At 41.7% G+C, this 12,755-nt stretch overlaps 1 protein-coding gene across 1 annotated transcript in view; it reads left to right on the top strand.

The window, feature by feature from the left end:
* TAPT1 (transmembrane anterior posterior transformation 1) overlaps positions 1-9,499 on the top strand; it is a 59,047-nt gene extending 49,548 nt beyond the window's left edge. The window contains exons 12-14 of the mRNA XM_032333921.1: positions 2,095-2,171; positions 5,488-5,648; positions 7,341-9,499. Of these exons, the coding sequence (XP_032189812.1) occupies positions 2,095-2,171; positions 5,488-5,648; positions 7,341-7,558 (456 nt within the window). The 3' untranslated portion in view covers positions 7,559-9,499. The remainder of the gene's footprint in view (positions 1-2,094; positions 2,172-5,487; positions 5,649-7,340) is intronic.
* Positions 9,500-12,755: the final 3,256 nt, after the last annotated feature.

Below are 12,755 nucleotides of genomic sequence, written 5' to 3'. Positions count from 1 at the left end.
TTGAATATTTAAATGAATTGCTCAGAACAGCCTTGCAAAAAGTTACTAGCCACATCAGGCCATAATAATGTTTGTTAATTAAGATTTGCTGGCCATACCTGTATTTGATTATGTTCCTCATTGGCTACCTAGTCTCACATCAAAACAAATGCAATCGTCTTTTTGCCAAAGGACATCTAGAGTTCTCATGTAGATGCAGTGTCATGGAAGCCAACTAACATGTATAAAGAAGTTGTAAGTGATACCAACTGTATTTAGCCCAGCTTGCCTGACCTTTTTTAAAGGCTGGGAGATTAGTAGATTTAATGTTACGAAAATTTCATTGTGACTCTCCAGAAAACCACATCCTAAATGTTTTCAATTCTATTAATAACTTATTTGTTATATAATAATATAGCTTTCTTTTTCTGGTAAAAGGAGCTTCTAGAATTTTGGAAAAATAGAATATTTTAAAGAGTAAAATTGTTAAAACAATTGATAAAATGTTAAATCTTTCTACATTTGTTACCTACAACTGGAAACATGATACATATACTATAAGGATAAACCTAGGTTGCCTGACTGAGTTTTTATTTTTAAAGGATTGGTTAAATGATTGGATTTAAATGTGGCCCTGCTTTGCCAAGTAGTAGTAATTTATTTGCCAGAAAACTCTATTCATAATTAGTATGGATTTTCTAATTTAGTATTTTTTAAATTTTTCTCTGGCCTTTGTTTTATTCCTTAAATGAGTTTTTATGATTGATGTACCAAAAGATTTAAGTTTAGCTAATAATTGATTAGTGAAATGCTTTTGGAGAACCTCCCGCATTTTCAGAGGGGATCATGCAGTTAGGCAGTGATCCAGCAGGTCTGCTTCTGTTGCAGTTTTCTCGCAGAGCTCCAAAGTGACCCCGTAGCTTTGGCAGCCATCTGGGAACCTTGAAGAATACTCCGAGGCCTCTTTAAGGCCCACAAGTGGCAGTATTTCTCCCTTCGATGAAATCATATCCAGGAAGAGTAAAAGAAATGATATATTAAGGTCTCATGGAAATTAAGCTTTGGACTTATGTACCTTAAAATTACTTAATAACATATTAGATAAAAATGAAATCATTTAAGCCTTGAATGCAGCAGTTGGCTTGCCTTTCGTATTCATCAGTAATATCCTAGAGCCACATTAACTTCCATCACAAATACTTGTACAACAGGTCTTCTCTGCATTAGAGCCTGTGACAGAGACAAGGACTTCCATATCAGTCTTCTTGTAGTGGACCTGTAGTGAACATGTGATAGTTTCCTTGATCTCTACCCAGTTGTTCTTTTACTAAAAGCATTTGTAAAATATGGTTTAAAATGTGTCTTATGATATTTATTTAAGACATTCTAGTGGAGTTCCACTTGATAATAGCAACATTGCTGGATAAGGCCCATTATTTTTCCAGACTTTCCATTTCCATGCGGCAGCCTCCCTAGACCCTGAGATGCAGACACATTATTGAGCCAAACCTGTAATGTATAAATATTTTCCAGTGACAGACCCACAAGATTTATTCAGCACACTTCCAAGGACAATGCTGTGATATTACTCATTTTTTAACAGTACAAAGCTCCTAAGGCTCCCTTTTCTCTCTCTTTCCCATAAGTCACTGTGGGTTCCTAAAAAGAGTCAAGGAAAGACAAAGCAAGAATAAAGGAAGTGCTCACTATGTGGTTTTAGCTCTGATGGGCACATATGCAGCAAGATGGATTTATTTGTATTTTCCAGAGTGATTTTCATTTTAAAAAATCAGCTGATTTGCATCTCTGTGGGGTACAACTAAATGTGTCATTCATGAACCTAGATATAGAGCTTGACTTCAGAGAGTCAGCAAGCAGCTGAATGTGACATTCACCACAGGAATCCTAAATTTGCCTGAACAAGTCTACCTCAGATGTTTTCATAAGCAGCCAGATGTTCATACAAATTGAAAAACCTAGGACTACCTGCTTGGATTTAGACAAAGTCCACAGGAGTATAACTAAAATGTTGAAATCAGCATGGAGAAGTCTTTATTTAAATATTAACTAATAACTCTGTGGTTGTTTGTTTTGTTTTGATTTGTTTCTATCTAGCTCATCAGAGTTGTAACAAGCTCAATTAAAGTGCAAGGAATCCTGTCTTATGCCTGTGTCATACTCTTCTATTTGGGGTAAGATTAACTATTCTGGAGTATGGTTTTGGTTGTACAATAAAGTATATATGCAAGATATAATGGAAGTTAATTGCAACCAGATCACCCTCCACCTATTCTCACTGACCCAGGGCTCCCTTAACAACACATACCTCCAGATTTGTTCGTGACTTGGTGAGAGTCAAAGAAATATGCTGCTGTTTGGTAATAGTATTAATAGCACTTTAGATTTTATTTTAATTTTCAGCAAAATCAGTTAAAGCTCTTTCTGCTTAGGATTTCAGTTGTACTCCTATTTCCTTTCACAATAAAATCTGCCATTACAACCAGACATTTTCCTATGTTTAAAAACATCTTTAACTCAGTGAATCCATGGGGCTCTCCCCAACAAGGTTTTGCTCAGGTTCTAGGAGTCAGGTTGCCCCCCTTGCCATCAGGCCTCTGTCCCAGCATTGTCTCCCAAGCCACGTCATCAGTCCCTTGATTGGTGGCTGTGGTTTGACATTGAGCACTTGGGAAATTGTGTTGAGGCAGGAAGTCCAGGGCCTTGATTTCTCCTAGAGCCTGCCCCTTCTTCATACTACAGGGACTGACTCACAGATTCTAAAGCTCAAGGAACCACACACCTCTCTCAGTTCGACATTTAAAACCATGAGATCCTGCTTCTCTGGTGCAGATGCTCACATAGCGCTCCAAAGTTCTTGGCTTTGTGCCTTGCTCATCAAGGGCTGTTGCCATAATTGCTCTCATCTTTATTTAACAAAATATTCTTGTGTTTTTCTTTTGACCTAAACTAGGAAGTAAAGCATGTGTATGCAACATTGAAAAACTTTTTTTTAGTTACAGTTGTGTGTGTGTAATTCACCAAAGTGGACATGCTTTAATCTGAATGACTGAAAATTTACATCCCCTCCCCCCACACCTCATCACTGTTCCCCTTGATAGTCCACGGAGGCCCAGCTGCTCACCGACCTTTCTACTCCACTCATTTCTCCTTAATACTTTATATCAAGGTAGTGCCCAAATTATCTTCCCCTCCTTCAAAATCTTTCCCAGACTGCCTTTTCCCTGAAACCTCCTTTATTCTCTGACCTCACCATCCCAGGACTCTCTCTTGAGTGTGGGCAAGTCAGATTTCAGTTGGGCTTTCTGGCACACAGTGCTGGACTGTCTCCCCACTGCTCCGGGTTCCACTTTTTTCCCCTCAGACTTGCCATGGCCGACCTGCCCTCCTGCGGCCAACATGCCTCAGTGAGCACTTGCTAGGCACCAGGTACTGGTCCCAAGGCCATGCCTTTGTGGCACTGAAATTTTAGTGGAAAAATAGGCAACAACTAGAAAAGCAAATCTCTGTAAGGTGACAGTTTGTAGTAATTATCAGGAAGAAAAATAGGGTAGTGTAAGGAGATGAATAGCTGAAATACTTGCCTCCCAGCAACCGTTACAGAAGGGACTCGGCAGCCCTCAGAAGGGCTCAGTTCTGGCTGAGGGAAGGAGGAAACCCTGGAGGCTTCCAAGCAGAAGAGGGCTAGGTCCAGCTGGCTTCCGGCCAGGACCACTCTGGCGGCTGTGTGGAGAATGGCCTGGAGTGTGGCAAGAGAAGAAGCAGACCTCAGGCCAAGTCAAGAAGCGGTCACGGGTCTCCTGGGGACAGGGGACTATGGCAGCCACTCCAGTAGTAGCAGTTGGAGTGCTAACACTTTGTCAGCTGGTGCATATGCTGAAAGTAGAGCCAGACAGGACTTGCGGGTGAATGATGGGATGTGAGGTGTAAGGGAACCAAAGGAATCAAGTGTGATTGCAGGGTTTGGAGCCCAGGGAATGAGGGTAACGGAATTGCCATTCTGCTGTAGGGAAGCCTGTGAGAAATACAGGCAGGTGTGGTTTTGTCGGATTTTCTTTCTTGTTTTGGAAGGTTGGGTTGGAATCAAGAGTTCAGGCTTGACTTTAGTAAGTTTGAAATCCTTTTAGATATCCCCAAGGTAGGATGAGGAAAGCAAGGAAGGTATAAGAAAGGAGTTCCGAGCATAGTTGGGTCTGAGGGTAAATTGGGGAGTGTTTTGCACACGCAAATCCTTAGGGTCATGGATCCATGTGAGGTCCTCCCTGGATATTTGCTTTCTTCGCTCCTGGAGGGGAGAATCTAGGGGCAGTGAAGGACCCTCTTTGCTTCTTTCTTTGACCTCCCTGCCAGGCCCCTCCTTAGCCTCGCCCCCACTGATTCGCAGTTTCCTGTCATTGCCAGGATCTCACCTCAGCCATAGAGATAGCAGCCGCCTCTTCATTCACAGTAATACTGTTAGTGGGGTCTGGGGTGTCATTTAAGGTCCCCCATACATGGGAAGGTACCAACATGAAGGATTGAAGGATATTTTTTCAGAATTTTTTTGCCAGATTTGTATCAGATACCTTAAAATGTCATATACATTTTGGCCCCAGAAATTCCAATTCTGTCATAGCTATCTACACAGTTATCTTAAGGAAATACAGATTCAACCTAAGTTTTCCTGATTAGAAACTTTTAAATAGAAACAAAATACTGGAAATAACCCAAATATGCAGAAATTTAGGGCATTAGTGGGCTTTGTTATATGATAACTCAAACAGTGAAATATTATATTAAAATAATGTCCCTGAGGAACATTAACTGGTAGGGAAAATATTCATAATAATATATTGTTATGTAAAACAATAACATTTAATAAATTAGCAAAATTGGTTGACATTGCTGTATGCCAGGTACTATTCTGAGCACTGACTGGAATCATCTCTGGATTTGTGGCCAAGAAGTGCACCCAGGTCCACACAGGGTCTAAGCAGTGAGTCAGGATTTGAGTTCGAACACTTGGGCATCCAGAATCTGCCCTGGCCCCAAATTCCGGCCTCTACTGACTAGTAAAATAGACCCCATTCCTAAATAGTGGAAAAAGTACAGATTAGTATAAACTCATCATAAAAATGACCAAAACATAGTATATCAAATGTCACAGTGAGTAACGCTGGACTCTGGGATTAGAAGTTATTTTTTATTCATCTGCATTTACAAAATACATTTGTTTTACAGTGAAAGAATAAATGTTAAATAACTTGGTACCAGGTAAAACTTCTGAGTGGTACAATTTCTTGTTGTAATGAGAACAAAGGAATTGATCAGGCATTTTCCCTTGATGTAAAGAATCCTCACTTGAAACTGGCCCATCCCAGACTTTGGCCTCCGGCTTCCAGGCCCACGCTCCTCACCTGGCCCAGTGCCCTCTCGTTAGCAGTGGTAGGAGATGGCGTTCACGGTGATTGAGATGAATTCCAACTGTGGTTTGTTTTTTTCTGGTTTTAGGTTGATATCCCTGAAAGTACTTAACAGCATCGTGCTGTTGGGGAAATCATGCCAGTATGTGAAGGAGGCCAAGATGGAAGAAAAGTTGTTTAATCCCCCTCCAGCCAGCGCACCAGGCAAACCACCTAATAAATCACAGAACAAATGTAAACCCTCTCAAGGTACATTTGGTTCCTTCCATCACTTGTATGAATCATTTTCCAAAGAGTTAATGATCTGAATTCTCTTAGTAAATCATCATTTGGTCAGTTTCACAACGCTTTCAAGAATTGATTTCACTTTGCTGAGTTGTTTTTAACGTTTATATTTTAGATCTCCTCACAGATACACCTAATGCAGTGCTCTGAGTTTTTACATTTATTCCTTGTCTAGGAGTTGATCCTTGAGCGCCTGCTACACGGCAGGCCCAGGGGATACAGCAGCTGGAAAGAAAGGCAGCACTGATTCTGACTTGTTGGGGAGACAGGGAGGAAGTGAGGGGGCAGTCATGCTGTAGAGAAAACTAAAGCCAGGTCTGGAAAGGGAATGTGACTGGGAGTCTGGAGCTCCCCTGGCCAAGGAAAGGGCACCTTCCCAGGCAGACCACCAGCAGCATGTGCCAAGGCCCAGGGTGGAAACCAGCATGTGCTGGGCATGCCGAAGGACCACAAAGGCCAGGTGGCTGGTGTGGACCCACCCCATGGGAGAGGGACTAGAGAAGGAGTCAGAGAGGCCCCCTTACTGCCATGCAGACTGTGACTTTTACTGTGTGGGAAGGATCTGTTTCACGGGTGGGAAGTGCATTTGAGACAAGGGTCTCAATGTCCGTATAGGGTGTTTTGGAGAGCAGACCACAGTCCAGACACCATTCAGGAAGGTGTTGCAGAACGAGTAACTTGAACCAGCTGATGTTTTAAAAGGATCACTCTCCAGCTTTGTGGAAAGGAGACTCAAGGAGAGTGAGCTCAGAGACGGAGACCAGCCGGGAGGTTGCCTGGCTCAGAATGGGGCTTATGATGAGGTGTCACAACGGGAGAGACAGAGTGAGGGGTGATTCTAGGGCTGCTGGCCTGGAAGATTTGGAGGAAGAAGTGGGACACTGATGTAGTTTTTGTCATTTGGTGGCAGTTCCTTGTCTGTTCCATATCTGTTCTTGTGACTTTTCATTTAAATGGCTTATTTTTAAGTACGCGGAGCCTCTGTGTGCCAGGTAATATACACAATGCTGGAGATACAGAGATAAGAAATCATGCCTGCAGGGCCTCACAGACTGACCAGGGAGATGGCAAAAGTGAATAATGCAGAGGGGAGGGGGTTGTTGACAGGCATGGACAGGCCAGGAGAGGCTCCCTTCCTGGAGGTGGTGATGCCTGAACTAAATCTCAAGGGGTAGAAGAATTGGGTCCAGGTGAAAGGACCTCTGCTTTGGACTTCCCGTAGGTAGAATGCTCAGGGTCTGCTAAGGCTTCTACACAGAAGAGGTTGGATGTCCTAGGGTCTGCCTCACCTTGACGTCCTGATTGTAGCAGCCAGTGCTGACTTTTCGGGCTACAGTCATATTAGGACTTGGTCATGTAGGAGGGAGTTTGTTGTATGGGAGTTCTCATCTTCCCAAAATCAGGTAGTGGTGTTAGTTGTGTGATAGGATCCCCGTAATAGCCTTTCTGTAAAAGTTTAATCAAACAAATGGCGTAGCCTCACAGTTTCATTATAAACTATGACTGCTTTATATGCCCCAGGCTATTTGGTGATCACTTGCTTTACCTAAAAGTATGGATGATGGACACTTCTTTCCATTACCACTCTCTTGGTAAGTTTGTGTATAAGTTGGGGGGAAAATCCTTTTCTAATTAGTTGGATCTGTTTTTCCACAGAAGAAAACCTGTCCGCTTCAGTCACGAGCCAGCCTGTTCATCCAAAGGAAAATGTCATCCCATTACTTGTGGCAAGCAGTTCTGATCAGTTTCTGACCACTCCAGATGGCGATGAGAAGGACATAACGCAGGAAAGCTCTGAATTAAAGCACAGATCCTCAAAGAAAGATTTGTTAGAGGTAGACAGGTTCACAATCTGTGGAAACCGAATCGACTGAACTCTGCGACCTCTTGTGCCCAAGATGCAGAGTCCCGGGGCAGGAGATGCTCTGCTCCCAGGATGGACAGATGCAAAAAATGGCACTTAAATATTTATTTAAAAACTTAAATTATTAATGGAAAGCGAATCTTAATATCTTTCTTCCAGTAATGGGGTTTGGCTGCCACTCACGCCACAGAAAAGTAGCGACCTCCAGCCTGGACTCTGGAAACCTGACTGGTTGGAGGAGCCCCTCCTGCTCGGCAGGGAGCAGTCACCCCCGGGCCTCACGGGCGAAACGTCAGAATCACTCTGCTTTGTCAGTCCGCGCTTCCAGAACATCGAATTTTGCCTCAAGGCCTCTTCAGTACAAGGATATACCTGGAAAACTGTGAAGCTTTTCCCATGACATTACCTTTCTAGTCCCGTACTATTTTCACAAACAGTTTTCAAACTGTATTTCATCTGCCAAAGCATTAAAAAAAAGTAATTAAACTTAAGTCAAGATAAATGTTCTTACCACCAGAATAATCCTTGAAGATGTATCTGAATTAATCAGAATAAAAAGCTACCTAAAATAATTCATGATGAATAGTAGCATTTTATAGGAAAAAAACCCTAAGCCAGTTTATTTAAAAAATATTCATTACTGAAGGTCGCATCACGGAGAAAAATGTTTCATAATTTTTCAATTTACTCTTTAAAGCAAAATGTGAGCTGTGTATTATTCCATTGCAATGGATAAAATAGAAATACCCTTACAAAAAGGCACTTTTTTATACTGTAAAAGCAGAGCAGTGTTAACTTTAATGTATAGTTAACTGGTTTCGCTTTAAAACTAATTGCTTCATAAATTGTTTCGGTTAAAAGAATTTGGTGTTGAATGGGCTGAAGAACTGTCAGTGTACAAAATCCAAAGGTGTCAACTTTAACAGAGTTTTTTAAAGTGACAGCTTTAAAGTGAATACTCTAAATGGTTTGGGCAGCGTCTTGCTTAGACTTAATAAAACACGGGAGTCCTGCTGATTGGAGCGTCCGTGGGGGTGCCTGTGCTGGGGGCCGCGTGTTTGGGCTGCGGGCGCGGCTGTTGGGGTTGGGGGGAATGAGGTGTGTGTGTTTGGACGCTGGGAACAGCAACCAAAAGGTGCTTTTTGGTTTTGTTTGAGATCAAGATTTCCGTTTCTGCTTGATTACTAGTTTGTGGCCCACATCATGGGCCAAGTCATTTCCCACCACAGTTTTATCTTGGGAAACCTTTCTGCATTTTCATAAAAATGTTATAGCGTCTCATTTCAAAATGTGCAGATGTTACTGTTAACTGTCATTTCCTTTGATGCTTTCATGTTGAAGTTCAGCTCTTGTGCTGACACTTCAGGCATATGATATGCAGAAGGTAAATTTTAGGGGTTCCATCTCTTTCCTGGGTGAAATACAAAGCACGCTTGAATGTTTTGGCTTCTTTGGCTTCTGTATAAATACAGAAGTGAATCTTAATGTTTTGCATTAACTAACGAAATAGGAAGATTAATGTTCACGTAGGGTAAAAGAGGATATCGTACCGAAATGCTTTTGTGAAACCAGGAAGTATTTTGAGTTAAAAATGAAAAGACTCGTGTTTCGTGTGTGTTTCAACAAAGTCCCATTTTAGAATTCTTGCATCCATCTCCTCTTCACCACCAAAAGGAACAGTGTCCACATGCATGGACTAGTTTGGGGGAAACTTTGCCAAATATAGCCCTGATCAGAGCAAGAATATGATTTGGGTATATCTGTCAATTCAGCTTGAATTATCCTGTTACTATTGTGCTGTCATTTTCGGAAGATTTCATTTCCTTTGCAGAATCTGTTGGGAGTTTGGAATGATGTTCATTTCTTCTGTTAAAATGGCATTCAGTACTAATTTTATAAGTGCATCTTGTGTGAAACTCAATAAATTCAATTTTGTAATCTTTTTTAAAAAGGTCACTGAATTTATTTTAATAATGTTATATTTGCTAAAGTAAATTTCCCACTCTGTAATAAGAATTTACTTCTAATTTACACCTGACAAGTCTGTCTAATTTGAATTCTTCTCTCAGTCTTAATGATGGCAAAATGTTGGATTTTTGTCCTGGTGAGGGGAAGGCTGGTACTTGATCAAAGACCATTTCCTATCTCTCAGCCAATGGAGGCACTTGGATTTGACAAGTGTTTTGAGTGTCACACAATGTGTTTTTGACATCTGAGAGTCAAGTTCAAGACAGAGCTTTGCTTTTAAAAAAAAAAAAATTTAAGCACAACATTGGTCAGACTCTAATTAGCTTTTCCTTTGGAACAGAACCATAAACCTCAAGGATCATTCAGGATCTTGTCCAAATTTTTTAGTACTTTGTAATTCTGTACTTCGGCTGCTGTTGAAACTGTACTCATTATATGTATACATGGAAGAAACGTGTTGTAATTAGATCCCCAAAACATTTCTGCCACTGCTGCTAACTCAGCCGAGGAGAGTATTAGTTCACAAAGTCATTTAAAATCACTGCATTTCGATATTTTTCATTTATCTGTTCTTCCAGCAGGGATTTATGAATCACCTTATATGTGTCAGGAGGCTTTTCTAAGATGCTGGGATTAGCAGTGAACCCAGCTCCAGCTCTTCCGGGGAAGACCAGTAGTAAACAAGTCAGTAAGACAACATCTCCTGGAGATACATTGCCTAATGACCAGAAGACCTTTTAGGTTTATGTCAGACCTAAAATAAGTATGGTTCTTTAACATTTTATAGAAGTCTGGTTTTTTTCCTATTGTATTTTTGTAAAATAAAATATTATGTAGCAGTTTCACAGTACTTCTATAAGATAGAAATTATATATATATGTGTGTATATATACATATATATATATATATATTTTTTTTTTTTTTCTTTTAAACTAAAGACTGCCAATCGTCCATCAGAATCTGTTCTGTTCCATAGATAGAGTTTCAGTGCAGCAATTGGGGATCACATCCCTGAGTCCTTGCTGTTGCTCGCGGCCTAGAGACATTCCCACCAAGGGAAAGAAGTCAAAGGGCTCTATGCCATCATGGACACCCTTCCACCTTCTCTCCCCTTCCCACCAACTGGAACCCAGAGAAGGTGTGGCTTTGCCCCAACCATGCTCTGTGTCCTTAGGATGGCAGAGCTGCAAGGGGATGGATCCTGGGTCCCTGAATGCCTCTGTGGGACAGAGTACCCTGTCCACTAGGAGCACTCAGCTTTGACTATACATGAGAGAGGAATAAACGCCCTTGTTTCTAAACTACTGAATCCAGAAGGTCTGTATCATAGTCTAAATTAATACACTAAGGAATCTGGAAGGGTCTATTTAAAGATCTTCACACAAATGGAATGAGGTGTTTGACCTCGAAAACACGTTCTCCTGAAAACACTCTGGATTCTCATTCGTACTCTGTAGGGGAAAGCTAAAGGTGGCTGTGTCCCACTCATTCAGAGGTCAGACTCCCAGCACCCTTGGCCATCTTGAACTGAACCTTGAAATTTGCTCATAAATGGTAAACTCCTATTTGTTCATATACTCTACTGGTCAGATAATGCCTTGCTCCTCATCACTCGGAAGATTGTACAGGAAGGGTGAACAATGGATCTAGTGTAACAGCACAGAGAAGTGAAAGCAAAGGAGTGAATATATCAAAAGAGCAGCAAAAATAGGGTCATCTGGGACCAGTTTGAGGCAAATGGTTCTAAGAGATTGCTCGAAATATTCCTGTGTTAGGTTCAGTGTGATATGTGGCATTCGTGAGTGCCTGAGACGTTGAGGATGGTTTGGGTCATGTTGAATCTGCTTGAGACCTGTCTACAATTGAGGAGGAAGTTGTTAAGAAAATTGGCATTTCAGGGCACCTGGGTGGCTCAGTGGGTTAAGCCTCTGCCTTCAGCTCAGGTCATGATCCCAGGGTCTTGGGATCGAGCCCCACATCGGGCTCTCTGCTCGGCAGGGAGCCTGCTTCCTCCTCTCTCTCTGCCTGCCTCTCTGCCTACTTGTGATCTCTCTCCTTCTGTCAAATAAATAAATAAAATCTTAAAAAAAAAAAAAAAAGAAAGAAAATTGGCATTTCAAGAGAGTTTTAGTGATCTGCAAAGTTGGCTTACAGGAAGTAGCTCAGTTCATGTTCAGCAGTGTTTGCTTGTTCTAAATTTCATTAAGAAAAGATAACACATACTGGCAGCTTAGTTAAAGGGCCGTTTTGGCCTGGTGCAGTAAAGGTGTATTGGAAGTTGTTTGATACTTAATGAAAAAGAAGGGTAAGTATCTGCACAGTGTGTTTTGCTCTCAACTTGGCAATTTTCTTTTTGGCAGGTGAGGAAGTTAAGGGCAGTGGGGGGAGGGGAGTCTTGGGGTACAGGGGGCACCTTTTAAAAAAGACTGGATCAGGAATTGTAGAATGTACAAGCTCCTGAAGGGTGAATTGCCTGTAATTATTTTTAGTAAGCATATTCTACTTCATTTTAGATATGTCTGCATAAGAATGCAAACACTGGGAAATTGCTATAATATCAAGGTTAAGCAGATAGAGTGAAAAATGCATAAATATCTTATAGGGCTTGATTTAACACATATTAATTGCACAGTCACTTTGGAAAGCACAGACGTAAATAAACTCTGCTCTGCTCTAAGGTCCAGTGGGCAGACTGATGGTTGAACTGGCTTGGCAATTCTAGTCCCGTGAGCTACGTGCTACAAAAACATGGGTACTGGTTGCAGGAGAACATCTAACTCAGACTGGTTCCCAGCATCTGTCTTGTATGGTTCCTAGCATGTGCAGGTGACCAGTAAATATTTATTGGATGATTAAACATGGGAACCATTGTGGTGAACGTGCCCTTGGACTGCCTGCAAACGAATAAAAATGTGATGGGGTAAGAGGTAAAGGAAGGGCGAGCCAGGCAGGGATGAAGGAGGAAAGCACAGCATGGCCTGACATGCCTGAGAGTGTGAGTGCCAGCCATCATGCTGAGAATACAGCAGGAGCTTCAATCCACGGTGGGGGACAGTGGAGAAGGAGGGAGGGGCTAGATCTGGAGAGTTTTGAATGCCTTACCAAGAATCTTGGGCTTGATCCTCCAGGCAATGGGGAGAACTTACATGCACTCTTCAGTTGGATCATTGGCGCTCAAATGAGCGGATAAATGGGGGAAAAAAAGGGAAAAGGCTACTTGTAAACTATAAAGGGTTAGG

This window comes from Mustela erminea, chromosome 2 (assembly GCF_009829155.1).
Source record: "Mustela erminea isolate mMusErm1 chromosome 2, mMusErm1.Pri, whole genome shotgun sequence".
NCBI classification, from domain to species: domain Eukaryota; kingdom Metazoa; phylum Chordata; class Mammalia; order Carnivora; family Mustelidae; genus Mustela; species Mustela erminea.
Note: the sequence above shows the minus strand (reverse complement) of the source record. Positions and strands in the feature narration are given on the sequence as shown.